This window comes from Doryrhamphus excisus, chromosome 4 (assembly GCF_030265055.1).
Source record: "Doryrhamphus excisus isolate RoL2022-K1 chromosome 4, RoL_Dexc_1.0, whole genome shotgun sequence".
NCBI classification, from domain to species: Eukaryota; Metazoa; Chordata; class Actinopteri; order Syngnathiformes; family Syngnathidae; genus Doryrhamphus; species Doryrhamphus excisus.
This window is the reverse complement of record NC_080469.1, coordinates 20,858,019-20,874,554: the sequence shown is the minus strand read 5'-3', so window position 1 is coordinate 20,874,554 and position 16,536 is coordinate 20,858,019. Positions and strand designations below refer to the sequence as shown.

Sequence of the window (16,536 nt, the reverse complement as noted above, 5' to 3'; positions counted from 1 at the left end):
GCAGGGCATCATCACTAAATGCTTCTTTCTACAAGACCGCTACTACTTCATTTTTTGCTTGGTGGTGGCAATGCAGCTGAGGCCTCTGCAGAGACACTTGACACTTGACACACTTGACTGTTGCTAGGCAACCCTAGCCCAAACAGAAGCTTCCACCTTGCTTCCAGGGGGCCAAGCGTCCGTTTTGGGATCATGGACGCCTCTCGTGACAAAAGCAACCAGCAAATGGGAAGAGGATGAGCTCCATGGCGCTCTCGGCCGTTTTGGATAAACATATTAGTCGCCTGTGTCTCAACCAGTTTCCCTGTGGAAATGGCAGCTGGGTGGGTAGGAAATGGTATAAAGTTATTATCATGGAATGGAATATGATATCATTCAGCAATATTCATCATGGAAAGACCTACAAATACAATATAATGTAAGATGGAAGCCTAGTCAAATTTATATTAGACAGTTGAATGATTAATATTAGTAATAAAAACCATTGTAACCTGGACGGTAAGTAATTAGCTCAAGCAAATGGCTAATGATGCTAATAGCTAGCATGCTCATCTCAATTTATGCTAAAGATCACTGCTAACTTTATTTGATAACGAATTTGTGGCTTTTGAGCTTCAGGTTTGAAACTATTGTTACCTGGACAGTAAGTCCAAACAAATCGCTAACGATGCTAATAGCTAGCATGCTAATCTCAATTTATGCTAAAGATCACTGCTAACTTCATTTGACACCACGAGGTGGCTTTTGAGCTTTGCCTTAGAAACTATTGTAACCCTGACAGTAAGTAGTCCAACCAAATGGCTAACGATGCTAATAGTGAGCATGCTAATCTCATTTTATGATAAAGATCACTGCTAACTTTATTTGACAACGAATTGGTGGCTTTTGAGCTTCGCCTTACAAACTATTGTAACCCTGACAGTAATTAGCCCAATCAAATGGCTAACGATGCTAATAGCTAGCATGCTAATCTCAATTTATGCTAATGATCACTGCTAACTTTATTTGACAACGAATTTGTGGCTTTTGAGCTTCACCTTGGAAACTATTGTGACCTGGACATTAAGTAATTACCCCAACCAAATGGCTAACGATTCTAATAGCTAGCATGCTAATCTCAATTTATGCTAAAGATCACTGCTGATTTTATTTGACAACGAATTTGTGGCTTTTGAGCTTCAGGTTTGAAACTATTGTTACCTGGACAGTAAGTAATTACCCCAAACAAATGGCTAACGATGTTAATAGCTCGCATGCTAATCTCAATTTATGCTAAAGATCACTGCTAACTTTATTTGACACCACGAGGTGACTTTTGAGCTTTGCATTAGAAATGATTGTAACCCTGACAGTAATTAGCCCAACCAACTGGCTAATGATGCTAATAGCTAGCATGCTCATCTCAATTTATACTAAAGATCACTGCTAACTTTATATGACACCGAATAGATGGCTTTTGAGCTTCGCCTTTGAAACTATGGTTACCTGGACATCAAGTAATTACCCCAACCAAATGGCTAACGGTGCTAATAGCTAGCATGCTAATCTCAATTTATGCTAAAGATCCAAAAAGAAGAACGGCTTGAAAAGGTTGCCAAATTCACTTTCCTACTAATGATGCTGCACTTCTAGGACTTTTTTTTGTCCAAAATGCTAGCAAATGATGGTGTGCTGTTGCTGCTTTTCAGCGGAAGAGCAAAGTCAACGCCGAGGAGGCGGACAAGGAGGACACGGACATGCTTTTGGACCTCCTGAATTGTCCCCACTCACCATGGAGGATGGACGAGCTGTGGAGCCAGCAGGCCGCCGCCCTGAAACGGGTGGCCGTGGTGACGCCTGAGCGGATCAACGACGATTTCATTTGCAGCTTCTTCAGCTCGCTGCGGATCGTAGACAAGGATGTGAGTGCGTGGACGTTTGAACATTTGTCCCTGTCCTTTCTCTGGTGTCTGAGGCAGCGGTTGTTCTCTTCCAGGTGTCAGTTATCGATGACTGCCTGCTGAAGTTCTGCAATCTGGAGGAACTTGTGCTGAGTGCCAACAAAATCTCGGAAATCTCAGCAGAGAATCTTCCCAGAACTTTGAAGGTCTGCGTCCAGGCATGCTTAACAAGTGAAACAAAGAAGATTTATGACATCACTTTTATTATGTGAGGTGTGACTCTGCATACTGTATACTGTACGTGCGCTCTGTCTGCAGGTGCTGGAGCTGCGAGCCAACTGTCTGTCTGCTCTGGGCCGTTTGGCCAACTCCCCGCCGCCTCGCCTGCAGTACCTGGGCCTGGCGTCCAACGGACTGGGTTCGCATTGCGACGTCACTCAGCTCACAGGAAGGCACTGGTAGGGGTCACACAAGCCCAAACAGGAAGTGAAATTGTGTAACAGGGTCTCTGCCATCCAACATGTTCAGAAGACCGATCTTGACAATGTACATTTACTGTATTTGTAAAAATATACTGTATCTATATTTTACGTAGCGTTTATGCAGCAGATTCCTCTCCTGTCACATAGATGATCTTTGACTGGCATTTGAGCTGCAGATTCTTTAATAAGTCACAGATGATATTTGACAGTTTTTGTGGCTTATCAACAAAATTGGCTAGCATTTTTGCTACAGCTGGTTCTTAAAAACAGCAGAACACTCCTGTCATGTAGCCTCAATATTATAGATGATCTTTGACTAGTATTTTGAAGCTGATGACTAAAAACAGCAGAGCACAAAGGGGATTTTTGAGTCACATTTTTGCAGCAGATTCCCCAAAACAGCAGAGCTCTCCTGTCCAGTGTATTACCAAAAACAGCTGATTATTAAAAACAGCAGAGCTCTCCTGTCCAGTGTATTACCAAAAACAGTACAGCTCTCCTGTCCCCTGTATTACCAAAAACAGCTGATTATTAAAAACAGCAGAGCTCTCCTGTCCAGTGTATTACAAAAACAGCTGATTATTATAAACAGCAGAGCTCTCCTGTCCAGTGTATTACCAAAAACAGCTGATTATTAAAAACAGCAGAGCTCTCCTGTCCAGTGTATTACCAAAAACAGCTGATTATTAAAAACAGCAGAGCTCTCCTGTCCAGTGTATTACCAAAAACAGCAGAGCCCTGCTGTCCAGTGTATTACCAAAACAGCTGATTATTAAAAACAGCAGAGCTCACCTGTCCAGTGTATTACCAAAAACAGCAGAGCTCTCCTGTCCAGTGTATTACCAAAAATAGCTGATTATTAAAAATAGCAGAGCTCACCTGAACAGTGTTTAACCAAAAACAGCAGAGCTCTCCTGTCCAGTGTATTACCAAAAACAGCTGATTATTAAAAACAGCAGAGCTCTCCTGTCCAGTGTATTACCAAAAACAGCAGAGCCCTGCTGTCCAGTGTATTACCAAAACAGCTGATTATTAAAAACAGCAGAGCTCACCTGTCCAGTGTATTACCAAAAACAGCAGAGCTCTCCTGTCCAGTGTATTACCAAAAATAGCTGATTATTAAAAATAGCAGAGCTCACCTGAACAGTGTTTAACCAAAAACAGCAGAGCTCTCCTGTCCAGTGTATTACCAAAAACAGCTGATTATTAAAAACAGCAGAGCTCTCCTGTCCACTGTATTACCAAAAACAGCTGATTATTAAAAACAGCAGCGCTCCCCTGTCCAGTGTATTACCAAAAATAGCTGATTATTAAAAACAGCAGCTCAACTGTCCAGTGTATTACTAAAAACAGCTGATTAATAAAAACTGCAGAGTGCTCCTGTCACATAGATATTTTTGCAACAGGTTCCTAAAAACAGCAATGTTCCTATCTGACTCCAAATTATAGAAGATCTTTGACTACCATTTTTAAAACGGATGACTAAAAACAGCAGCGTGCTTCTGTCACATCTGCTTTTACTCGTATTTTTACAGCAGATGACAAAAAACAGCAGACCGCTCCTGTCATGTAGATGCTATATTATAGAGGATCTTTGACATGTGTTGGCATGCGTTTTGGAAGAAGATTCCTAAAAACAGCAAGTAATTAATTTTGAATGAATGAGTTGAGGGCTGCTAGGACAACTAGGAGACCCGAGTCCGAGTTCAGCAACCCCCCCCCCCACCCACCCCACCCCACCCGTGACCCTAAGTGGTAGAAAATGAATGAGTTAATTAGTGTGTTTGTGTGTTGAGGCCTCAGCTGGTGTGTCTGGACCTGAGCGACTGCGACTTCCAGGCCCAGTGGCCCCTCTTGAAGGCCCTGAACACCATGCCTCGACTCAGAACGTTGGTCCTGGAGGGAAACCCCTTCACCCTGACCCCCTCCTACCCGGGCTTCACCGTGGACGCCCTGCCCCGCCTCTCCTACCTGGACGCCTCGTGGATCACCCCAGAGGAGAGACACCGCTACCGAGGGATGGCCAAGATGAGCCGTGAGTGTCCCTTCATTGAGAATGAGTGAGATGGGGTTGGACGGGCGTGATGATGTCTACGATGTGTTGGCACAGCGGTGATGGTGGACTGGGCCTCAGCCACAGTGCGAGTGGGCCGCCTGATGGGACTCCCCGACCCGCTCATCAATGAAGAGCCCAACCCGCCGGAATTCCCAGTCGTCACGTACAGCTACTTGATCACATACATGTTCTTCAGCCGTCAAACCACCTCCTACCAGGTACAAGCGCTCACACTCACGCTCACCATCAGCTAACAGCCAATGCTAAATAAAGACTAAATAAAACTGCACGTCTGACACGTCTACACAGGAAGTTGACGGTAAGCTGAAGGTCCAAGGCCGAGGCAACAGAAGTGAAAAGGAAACGTCGGACGCCAGTGTCAAATCTGACAGCAGCTGCCTGGACACCCCATGTGGTAATAACACATTTATTAACACAACTCATATCGACTTTTACTTGACATTTACTAACATAGGTAACACATTTACTAACATAGGTAACAAACATAGTTAACACATTTACTAACCTAGGTAACAAACATAGTTAACACATTTACTAACACAGGTATCAAACATAGGTAACACATTTGGTAACACAGATAACACATTTACTAACATAAGTAACAAACAGGTAACACATTTACTAACCTAGGTAACACAAACATAGGTAACACATTTACTAACCTAGGTAACAAACAGGAAACACATTTGCTAACACAGGTAACACATTTACTAACCTAGGTAACACAAACATAGGTAACACATTTACTAACATAGGTAACAAACATAGGTAACACATTTACTAACATAGGTAACGCATTTGCTAACATAGGAAACACATTTATGAACATAAGTAACACATTTACTAACCTAGGTAACACAAACATAGATAACACATTTACTAACATAGGTAACATTTGCTAATGTAGGTAACACATTTGCTAACGTAGGGAACACATTTATTAACATAGGTAACACATTTACTAACCTAGGTAACACAAACATAGGTAACAAACAGGTAACACATTTGCTAACACAGGTAACACATTTACTAACATAGGTAACACATTTGCTAACACAGGTAACACTTACTAACACTGGTAACACATAGGTAACACATTTACTAACATAGGTAGCAAACATAGGTAACACATTTGCTAACACAGGTAACACATTTACTAACATAGGTAACAAACATAGATAACACATTTACTAACATAGGTAACATTTGCTAACGTAGGTAACACATTTGCTAACATAGGGAACATATTTATTAACATAGGTAACACATTTACTAACCTAGGTAACACAAACATAGGTAACACATTTACTAACATAGGTAGCAAACATAGGTAACACATTTGCTAACACAGGTAACACATTTACTAACATAGGTAACACAAACATAGGTAACACATTTGCTAACACAGGTAACACATTTACTAACATAGGTAACACAAACATAGATAACACATTTGCTAACACAGGTAACACATTTACTAACATAGGTAACACAAACATAGGTAACACATTTGCTAACTGACAGAGGTGGGAGTGCCGACAGGAGGATGATGAAATGTCGGTGAAGTCAAATGCGATGATGCAACCTGACCTCATGACTTTGTGGAAGCATGCAGTGTCTGCGGTTTGTGCGTTACAGAGTCGAGACACAGCACGTCCCACCACCCATGGTCGACCTGTGTGGACTTTGCCGACGTGCTGACGCTCATCGTGCGAGACGTGAGGGGCTTCAAGAAATTCCTCAGCCAAGGACTTGAGGTTCATATTGAACAGGAAAAGGTGAGGCCAATCTTCCGAAAAAGGAAAAGAGTACATGCTGCCTTCATGTTTTTAGGGCTCTCTTCTCCCTTCAGGTGCTCTCATGGCCCGTCGAGGTGTCAGACGCCCCCCCGGCCAAAGATGGTCAAGCTGCCACAGGCAAGAAAGGAGAAAAACAAGTGGGTGGAGTCTCACTGTGGCTGCCTTCCTTTTGCCACTGCAAAAACGCTACTCAAAGATCCTTTATACGACAGCAGCCTTTTGCCCTTTTTATCAGCTTACTGTAAAAATTATAGTCAAAGATCCTCTATAGAGACGTGCGCTGCCGTTTGGACGGTCCTTTTGCAAAAAAAAAAAAGCCTCTGCATAGGAACATTTTGTTGTTTTTGAGAACATACTGTAAAAAATGCAAGTCAAAGATCCCCTATGACTGGACCATTTTGCCGTTTTAAGAAATTAGTGTAAAAAAACAAACAAAAAAAGACCTAATGCAATAACGCAACTCAAAGATCTTCTATATGACAGGAGCAGTTTTTAAGGATCTACTGCAAAAATGCTAGACAAAGATCCTTCGTGTGACAAGAGCATTTGGTGTTTTTAAGAACTTAAATAATAGTGCCAGTCAAAGATCCTGTATTTGACAGGAGCGTTTGCTGTTTTTAAGAACTTCATGTAAAAGTGCTAGTCAAAGATCCTCTCTGTGACAGGACCATTTGCTGTTTTTAAGAACTTCATGTAAAAGTGCTAGCCAAAGATCCTATATATAACAGGAGCATTTGCTGTTTTTAAGAACTTCCATGTAAAAGTGCTAGTCAAAGATCCTCTATATGACAGGAGCATTTACTGTTTTTAAGAACTTCATGTAAAAGTGCTAGTCAAAGATCCTCTATATGACAGGAGCATTTGCTGTTTTTAAGAACTTCATGTAAAAGTGCTAGCCAAAGATCCTCTATATGACAGGAGCATTTGCTGTTTTTAAGAACTTATGTAAAAGTGCTAGTCAAAGATCCTCTATATGACAGGAGCATTTGCTGTTTTTAAGAACTTCATGTAAAAGTGCTAGTCAAAGATCCTGTATTTGACAGGAGCATTTGCTGTTTTTAAGAACTTCATGTAAAAGTGCTAGCCAAAGATCCTCTATATGATAGGAGCATTTGCTGTTTTTAAGAACTTCATGTAAAAGTGCTATCCAAAGATCCTCTATATGACAGGAGCATTTGCTGTTTTTAAGAACGTCATGTAAAAGTGCTAGTCAAAGATCCTCTAAATGACAGGAGCATTTGCTGTTTTTAAGAACGTCATGTAAAAGTGCTAGCCAAAGATCCTTTATATGGCAGGAGCATTTGCTGTTTTTAAGAACTTCATGTAAAAGTGCCAGCCAAAGATCCTCTATATGACAGGAGCATTTGCTGTTTTTAAGAACGTCATGTAAAAGTGCTAGCAAAAGATCCTCTATACGACAGGAACATTTGCTGTTTTTAAGAACTTCATGTAAAAGTGCTAGTCAAAGATCCTCTATATGACAGGAGCATTTGCTGTTTTTAAGAACTTAATGTAAAAGTGCTAGCCAAAGATCCTCTATATGACAGGAGCATTTGCTGTTTTTAAGAACGTCATGTAAAAGTGCTAGCAAAAGATCCTGTATTTGACAGGAGCATTTGCTATTTTTAAGAACTTCATGTAAAAGTGCGAGCAAAAGATCCTCTATATGACAGGAGCATTTGCTGTTTTTAAAAACTTCATGTAAAAGTGCTAGTCAGAGATCCTCTATATAACAGGAGCATTTGCTGTTTTTAAGAACTTCATGTAAAAGTGCTAGCCAAAGATCCTCTATATGACAGGAGCATTTGCTGTTTTTAAGAACGTCATGTAAAAGTGCTAGCAAAAGATCCTGTATTTGACAGGAGCATTTGCTATTTTTAAGAACTTCATGTAAAAGTGCTAGCAAAAGATCCTCTATACGACAGGAGCATTTGCTGTTTTTAAGAACTTCATGTAAAAGTGCTAGCAAAAGATCCTCTATATGACAGGAGCATTTGCTGTTTTTAAGAACTTCATGTAAAAGTGCTAGTCAAAGATCCTCTTTACGACAGGAGCATTTGCTGTTTTTAAGAACTTCATGTAAAAGTGCCAGCCAAAGATCCTGTATTTGACAGGAGCATTTGCGGTTTTTAAGAACTTCCATGTAAAAGTGCCAGCCAAAGATCCTCTATATGACAGGAGCATTTGCAGTTTTTAAGAACTTAATGTAAAAGTGCTAGCCAAAGATCCTCTATACTCTGCTGTTTTGACAGACCCAGTGCAAAAAGGCAACTCAAAGATCTTCTATATGACAGGAGCTGTTTTTTAAGGACTGCAAAAACATGACTCAAAGATCATCTATATTATGGAAGCATTTTGTTGTTTTTAAGAAAGTCATGTAAAAATGCTCCTCAAAGATCCTGTATATGAAAGGAGCATGTTGCCGTTTTGAATTTTGAAGAAGTGGGAACAAAAAAGCTGACAAAATGTTCCTCAGGGAGCAGCGAAGACCAAGGACAAAAAGAAGAAAGCGTGCACGGAGCTGGTCCCAGACGCCCCCATCATTACGGTGGTGGCCTCAGCGCACGTCCCCCTGCACAGCCTGCTCCTCAGCGGAGGTCAAAGGGTCAGCGTCCTGTGTAACTTTGGTGTCCTGCACAAAGATCCTCCCCCAGAAGACGCTCTCATACCCGAGGAGGCAAGTTTGGGATTTGGGAAGGCCGAGTTTCGGTGGGCTCACTGGGGTCTCGTTCATGGTGTGTTGTTGCTCTCTTGAAGAACGCCACGGCGGAGAAGCAAGCCAAGGAGGAGCCCAAGAAGAAGGCGGCCGGCCGCGCTGCAACCAAGAAAGCTGCAACAGGCAGAGGTGATTTCCTCTCAGCTAGTGGACACAACATTAGGTACACCCAATCACATCCTTTTCACTGCTCTGTGTCATGGGACTACCACAATGCATTTCAGGTAGGGTATTCAGAAAATATATTTTATATAGAAATTACATTTAAATAAAAAATACTCATTTACTATAAATCTAGCAATAAATACAGTGAAATAACTCTTAAAAACGCTAGGAGATCAGGGTTCAATTCCACCCTCTGGCCATCTCTGTGTGGAGTTTGCATGTTCTCCCCGTGCATGCGTGGGTTTTCTCCGGGTACTCCGGTTTCCTCCCACATTCCAAAAACATGCTAGGTTAATTGGCGACTCCAAATTGTCCATAGGTATGAATGTGAGTGTGAATGGTTGTTTGTCTATATGTGCCCTGTGATTGGCTGGCGACCAGTCCAGGGTGTACCCCGCCTCTCGCCTTTTCCTCGTGACCCTCGTGAGGAAAAAGCGGTAGAAAAAGAATGAACTCTTAAAACGTTAAAATTTTTCATGGATAAACTCTGCAGATACATAAAAAAAAAATCTAAATATTAAAAAGGTATTGGTGTAATTAGTTACTAAAATAAAGACCATTAAAAAATGTAAATAAAATATACAAAAAAAATCTAAATATAAAAACTACTGGACTTATCTAAATAATAAAAAACAAAAACAAAACACTGTAAATCTCAATTTGGACAAAAAAGACATATGTTAAAAGTTATGAAAAGAAAAAAAAATATGGTCATAAAGACCATGAACATGATTTGTCTATCAAACGCGATAATGAAAATGATAATTAGCTTTTCCACATTGATTATAGGTTAGTTCAAATCAGGTGTCATTTTTGATGGCCCTCTCGGACCGTACCTAATGGAAGTACCAGGTGCTGTTCCTAATGTTGTGGCCAGTGCACGGATATTTAAAGTGTGTGTGTGTGTGTGTGTGTGGGTCATGCAGACACTGATGCTGACAGCATCACCCCGTCTGGAGCCGAGGCCACCTTGGAGCTGAGCGTGGAACTGAAGAAATGGCGTAGTGCGTGTGAAGTGGCGCCGCTCTTACCTCTCAAATGAAGACTGACTGCAGATACGGACTGAGTGTGAACACAGAACTTTTATTTTCACATAAATCTTGTTTTTTTTCTAAAAAAAAGTCTCTTACACACACACACACACACATACAAAGGAGCAATGATGTGTGTGTGAAGTGCTTTTCGAAGCAAGTGTCCAATGTTCTTATTAAAGCCACAATGTCTTCATGTCTCTCTCTCTCCCTTACATGCACATTATCAAATCTTTAAAAGTATTTCCCGGCATTAAAAAAATAAACTATGGCTTGCCAATTTTCAAACAAAATGACACTCCATGGCATCATTCTTCAAATAGACTTTGTTTGGATTTCGTCTATACAGTTGTGGCTTAAAGTTTATACTCCCTAGCAGAATTTGATTTGGCCATGTTGTTATTATGGTTTAAAAAGAGGAAAATAATTTTTATTCATACAAACACTAACCATGAGTGACAGACAGATTTTTGTCTTATTCATATTTTCTGAAAAAAGGCCAACCAAAAAAAAAAAATCAGATTCTGCTGGGGAGTGCAAACTTTTGGCCACAACTGTGTATATTTATATATATATAATTTGATATATTTATATATTTGTGAGCCCCTGACAAGCTGTGCAAACAACAATCAAGATATGATCAAAAACCCACACGTTAGCCGTGGATAAATACAAAGCGCTTCATGAGATGCTGTGTGAAGATGGAGTACTTCCTTTGATATCAGGGCCCCGTCCAAGCAATTTGAAACACAAACCGTACAGAGTCATCCAGCATGGTGGGGGGAAAAAAAAAAACAACAGCAAAGGGCGTTGATTGTGCGAGCGCCATCAAAAGGTCTGGTCGTCGTTGCAGGCGTCGGTCCAGTGGCCGAACACCTCACAGATGCAGCAGTATGGCCGCTCCTCGCCCTTGCTGCCGTGGTAAGTGCTGTGTGGCGGCGAGTCGGGCGTCTGCTCTTGCGTGGGACAGTCCTCGGTGTCGTGCTTGTCGAAGCAGTCGCAGATGTCGCAGAACAGTCGCGGCGGCGGTTTCTTCTTCGCGGGCTTGTCCACGCTGCAGAGCAAAACACGGATCGTCACACACGTCTACAAGCAAAATGCTCCCAGAACAAAAGTAGGGACATTTGTCTTGGTTTGGTTCACTAATAAAGAAGGCTGGTTTCCAAGATGCGGTACTGATGCAAAATACGGCAAAAAGGGGGTCCTTTATCAGAATGTACAGAAGGCGTCTACGAGCAAGCCGTTCTAGCTGGAAGCCTGTCTGTATATTTTAATATGTCTACAGTTTGGACATCAAATATTTAATTTGTATTTGCAGACTTTTTCTTGGAAACTACAACGCAAATCATTATAAGCAGCTGGCGCCAAAGTCTATTGCATAAACATAAAAACTGTCATGAAATATCTTGAATACATTAGCTAACAAGTGGTTAGCGCATAGGCCTCACAGCTAGGAGACCCGAGTTCAATTCTACCCTCGTGGAGTTTGCATGTTGCATGTTTTCTCCGGGTATTCCGGTTTCCTCCCACATTCCAAAAACATGCTAGGTTAATTGGCGACTCCAAATTGTCCATAGGTATGAATGTGAGTGTGAATGGTTGTTTGTCTATATGTGCCCTGTGATTGGCTGGCCACCAAGACAGCTGGGATAGGCTCCAGCACCCCCCCCCCCCGACCCTTCTGAGGATAAGCGGTACAAAATGAATGAACGAACATTAGCTAACAAGGCAGCCGAGTGGTTAGCGCGTAGGCCTCACAGCTAGGAGACCCGAGTTCAATTCTACTCTCGTGGAGTTTGCATGTTGCATGTTTTTCTCCGGGTATTCCGGTTTCCTCCCACATTCCAAAAACATGCTAGGTTAATTGGCGACTCCAAATTGTCCATAGGTATGAATGTGAATGGTTGTTTGTCTATATGGGTGTACACTGCCTCTCGCCCCAAGACAGCTGGGATAGGCTCCAGCACCCCCCCCCCCCGGTAGAAAGTAAATGAACAAACATTAGCTAACAAGCGAGATGACGACAATATCGTAGGACCCTCCAACACTTGTAATCCAGTATATGATCACATGATCACGTGCAAGTCAAGTCGATGCGACTCACCCGTCGTAGTTGTCCAGCTCGCTCGCATTGTTGCCGTTGAGAGCGGCAGCAGCCATTTTCTCCAACTTCTCCTTGAGTTCCTTATTCTTCTTCTGGAGGTCGACAATGACGGAATTTAGGAAGTCAATCTGTTTGGAGAAAACAAAAAAAAAAGTTATGTATGAGCATTTGAGAAAAGGAAAGCTACATGGAAAATGAGATGTTTTGGATGAACGTGTGACTGTGAAGGGCATAGAAATGGTGGAGTGTCGGAGGGAGTGGGGGGTGGGTGGGTATTTGAGCCGCCTGCCATGCTTCCAACAGCGCTTACCAAGCAACCATTGGACATGACAGATAGCAAAATGCCACCACCAAGACGACAGACAGACAGAAACACGTGCCACCGTCACCCCGAAAAAACAAAGTGCCTTAGACATTGACACTGCGACACACGCAAACACAGGGGACGCATGCGTGAGGGAAGCAGATGGAAGAACGTCAACAAACCGCTGCCTGGTGGCGGTACAGCGTTGGCAACATCAGAGACAAGAGCACAGCGTTGGGATTTAAAAGAAGAAAAAAAAGGTTCCCGTTAGAACCCGCAGACACAACACACGTTTATTCATGACACGGTATAACATTTTTTTTTTTGTTTTGTTTTTTTAAAGAGGAGAGACGGCCACTTCATTAGGTACACCTGCACAATACAAGCAGAGCTGGCAACGCTCCGTACTTGCCGACTGGGGTCGAAACGGACCCCACGCATAAACATGATAAATCAACTAAAATGCGGCACGTCGGTCTAGTGGTTAGCGCGCAGACCTCACAGCTTGGAGACCAGGGTTCAATTCCACCCTCAGCCATCTCTGTGTGGAGTTTGCATGTTCTCCCCGTGCATGCGTGGGTTTTCTCCGGGTACTCCGGTTTCCTCCCACATTCCAAAAACATGCTAGGTTAATTAGCGACTCCAAATTGTCCATAGGTATGAATGTGAGTGTGAATGGTTGTTTGTCTATATGTGCCCTGTGATTGGCTGGCGACCAGTCCAGGGTGTACCCCGCCTCTCGCCCGAAGACAGCTGGGATGCAGTGTCCTTCATTGACCACCAGGTGACACAAGCAGCAGAAAGCGTTCACTGCAGGTTTAATTGACAATCAATCACAATAATAACAGGCTACTGTTGGGGCTAAAACTCAATTCTGAACCTCCAATGTCACATTTACTGTGGTATACACACTTATGTCTACTGTAAGCTGCATGGTGGATGAGTGGTTAGCGTGCAGGCTACACAGCTAGGAGACCCTAGTTCAATTCCACCCCGGGTGCTCTGATTTACTCCCACATTCATTTAAGCTGTCCAGAAGAAAAACTAGCAATTGCTAAGTCTATGGGTAATACACAATGTAAAAGGTGACTATAGGGGTGTTATTTCATGTCTAGAGGGCTCTAATAATGTTCAAAGCCGTACTTGGAAGACCATTAAGAGGTTTATTGCAGTTACTAATATAGAACCCCAGAGGTTTGGACTCGAGTCACAGACTCATGTCACAGACTTTTCTTCTTTTTCAGCGAGTGCGCTGACTAAAATGAACGATGTCACTTCCTGCACTTCCACGCCATGTTTTCCCACTTCACTGAATACGATTATCCATCCATCCATCAACATGCAGTCAGGTATAAGAAGAAACGAGGGTGTGGATTACATTCCCGTGAGCCCCAGATGGATGTGATTAATACCGGGATGTGTCAACACGCCGCTGAGAAGGATTTCATTTGAATTGGCTAATATGATGTAACGGAATTTGATGTGGGAATCAAGCAACCGTGCTTATGAGTCATAAAGATGCCAAACTTTAAAGGCTGACTCAGGAGGTCATTTCCCAATTGGGACAAATTTTTTTAATCTAGATTCTTCCAATGATAAGAAAATTATTTATAGCGGTACGAATGATCAACGCTAAGCCGAGATGATGGTGGATATATAAGAGGAGTTCAACGCAAGTATTTACTCGGGAGGCCGCTCAAGCGTATATTCTAAACACTGAACAATCCCATCCATCCATTTTCCTCCGGTCATCCGGGGTCCGGGTCGCGGGGGCAGCAGTCTCAGTAGGGAAGCCCAGACTTCCCAGTCCCCGGCCACCTCCTCCAGCTCCACCGGGAGGACACCAAGGCGTTCCTAGGCCAGCTGTGAGACATAATCACTCCAGGTCTGCCCCGGGACCTTTTCCCAGCTGGGCATGCCCGAAACACCTCACCAGGGAGGCGTCCGGGAGGCATCCGGACTAGATGCCCGAGCTACGATGTGAAGGAGAAGCGGCTCTACTCTACTGCTCAGTCACCCTCCCAGATGACTGAGCTCCTCATACTCTCTTAGGGTGAGTCCAGCTACCCTACGGAGGAAACTCATTTCAGCCGCCTGTATCCGCCATCTCATTCTTTCGGTCATGACCCAAAGCTCATGACCATAGGTGAGGGTGGGAACGTAGATCGACCGCTAAATTGAGAGCTTTGCCCTCCGGCTCAGCTCTCTTTTCACCACAACGGTCCGGTACAGCGACCGCATTACTGCAGAGGCTGCGCCGATCCGTCTGTTGACCTCACGCTCCCACTTTCCCTCACTCGTGAACAAGACCCCGAGATACTTAAACTCCTCCACCTGGGGCAGGACCTCATTCCCAACCCGGAGGGAGCACTCCACCCTTTTCCGACTGAGAACCATGGCCTCTGATTTGGAGGTACTGAGTCTCATCCCAGACGCTTCACACTCAGATGCAAACAGTCCCAGTAAACGTTGAAGGTCACAGCCCAGAGAGGCCATAAGAACCACATCATCTGCAAATAGAGGTGAGATTCTAAGGCCCCCGAACCGGACTCCCTCAACACCTTGGCTGCGCCTAGAAATTTTGTCCATGAAAATTGTGAACAGAATCGGTGACAAAGGGCAGCTTACTACTTACTACTGGCAATGCGAACCAGATCCACAAAGCACATGTAGACTGGTTGGGCAAACTCCCATGCACCCTCAAGCACCCTGGTGAGGGTGTAGAGCTGGTCCAGTGTTCCATGACCAGGACAAAACCCGCATTGTGAACACAACCAAGTACTTGGGGGTGCATATCACGGACAACCTCGGCTGGTCACTCCACACCTCCTCTCTGGCGAAGAAGGCACAGCAGCGACTGCACTTCCTGCGGCGGATGAGAAGAGCCTCCCTCTCCCCTCCTATCCTTACCACCTTCTACAGAGGGACTATTGAGAGCCTGCTGACCAACTGCATCTCCGTCTGGTCTGGGAGCTGCAAGGCCACGGACTGGACGTTACTGCAGAGAGTGGTGAGGACAGCGGAGAAGATCATCGGGACCCAGCTCCCCCCCATTAGGGAAATAGCAAACAGCCGGTGTGTATCTAGAGCCCATCGGATCTGCTCTGACCCCACACACCCCCAGCATGGACTGTTCTCTCGCCTGGCATCGGGGAGAAGGCTCTGCAGCATCCGCTGTAGGACGACCAGGTTCAGAGACAGCTACTTCCCCCTGGCCATCAGACTGCTGAATGCCAAATAAGCCCCTCTATCTTACTTACATTATTATTATTTATTTTAATTATTTAAATTATTTGGGCAATTTACTGTTCACGCTGCACTTTACATTATGTTGTTCATATTTGGTGTCTATTTATTCTCCACATTATTATTATTGTTATTACTTATTATTACTTATCTTCTTTTGTGTCTGTTATATGGGAGCCAGGCAACGACATTTCGTTGGCAATTTCACTACTGTGTTTTTGTGCAATGACAATAAAGGAAGTCTATCTATCTATCTATCTATCTATCTATCTATCTATCTATTGGGCCTCTTGTAACAAAGGTTTGACCAACGGTCGAACAATCCCCTTCAGACCTAAACAGGTTGAAATGGCGATAAACGCCAGCAAAAGTAGGCTCAATCTCCTGCAATTCTGCCTCTGCCCACAAGCGGGAAGCTGACAGCAGGGCACCAATCGGGGCTTAACTCTGAAGCAATGCATTATGGGGAAAATTTTAAAATACTTACTTGCATTTTGAACCTGAATTGGTACTTGTATGTATAATTATTATTAGGTACGCCTTTTGAGTGTTAAGTTGCTGCGTGATGAATTATGTTCTGTGAGTCAGACTAATGTTAGGTTACATTATTAGCGGCACGGTATTTAAACGATTTGCAGTACTTTACATTAGAACTTAGTTGCACCGTTGTATGAAATTATAAAAATAGCAGCTTGACTTGGCTAAGACTAAAATGGCAGCTTTCTGACAGTG

At 43.3% G+C, this 16,536-nt stretch overlaps 2 protein-coding genes across 6 annotated transcripts in view; one reads left to right on the top strand and one right to left on the bottom strand.

Annotated features, from left to right (window-relative positions):
• The first annotated feature begins 236 nt into the window (after positions 1-236).
• On the top strand, positions 237-10,728 carry LOC131127566 (leucine-rich repeat-containing protein 43-like). The gene is made up of 12 exons (XM_058069583.1): positions 237-323; positions 1,689-1,901; positions 1,976-2,086; positions 2,199-2,338; positions 4,159-4,397; positions 4,473-4,636; positions 4,728-4,833; positions 6,078-6,217; positions 6,292-6,375; positions 8,715-8,915; positions 8,996-9,083; positions 10,046-10,728. The coding sequence occupies exons 1-12, from the start codon at positions 237-239 to the stop codon at positions 10,159-10,161; spliced, it is 1,689 nt and encodes a 562-aa protein (XP_057925566.1). The 3' UTR covers positions 10,162-10,728.
• The window catches only part of clip1a (CAP-GLY domain containing linker protein 1a), a 34,902-nt gene continuing 28,548 nt past the window's right edge, over positions 10,183-16,536 (bottom strand). For 3 of the 5 annotated variants that reach the window (XM_058069578.1, XM_058069581.1, XM_058069579.1), the window contains 2 exons: positions 12,255-12,382; positions 10,183-11,204 (listed from right to left, as the gene is read on the bottom strand). In XM_058069578.1, the coding sequence (XP_057925561.1) occupies positions 10,979-11,204; positions 12,255-12,382 (354 nt within the window). In that variant the 3' untranslated portion in view covers positions 10,183-10,978. Of the gene's footprint in view, positions 11,205-12,254; positions 12,383-12,413; positions 15,557-16,536 lie in introns of those variants that run through there. The other 2 variants (XM_058069580.1, XM_058069582.1) reach the window with 2 other exon arrangements.

Coding starts and splice junctions, on each gene's coding strand:
- LOC131127566 (XM_058069583.1), top strand. CDS start 237: ATGAGCTCCATGGCGCTCTCGGCCGTTTTGGATAAACATATTAGTCGC. Junction 1,902..1,975: donor TGCGGATCGTAGACAAGGAT/GTGAGTGCGTGG, acceptor GTTCTCTTCCAG/GTGTCAGTTATCGATGACTG. Junction 4,637..4,727: donor GTCAAACCACCTCCTACCAG/GTACAAGCGCTC, acceptor ACGTCTACACAG/GAAGTTGACGGTAAGCTGAA.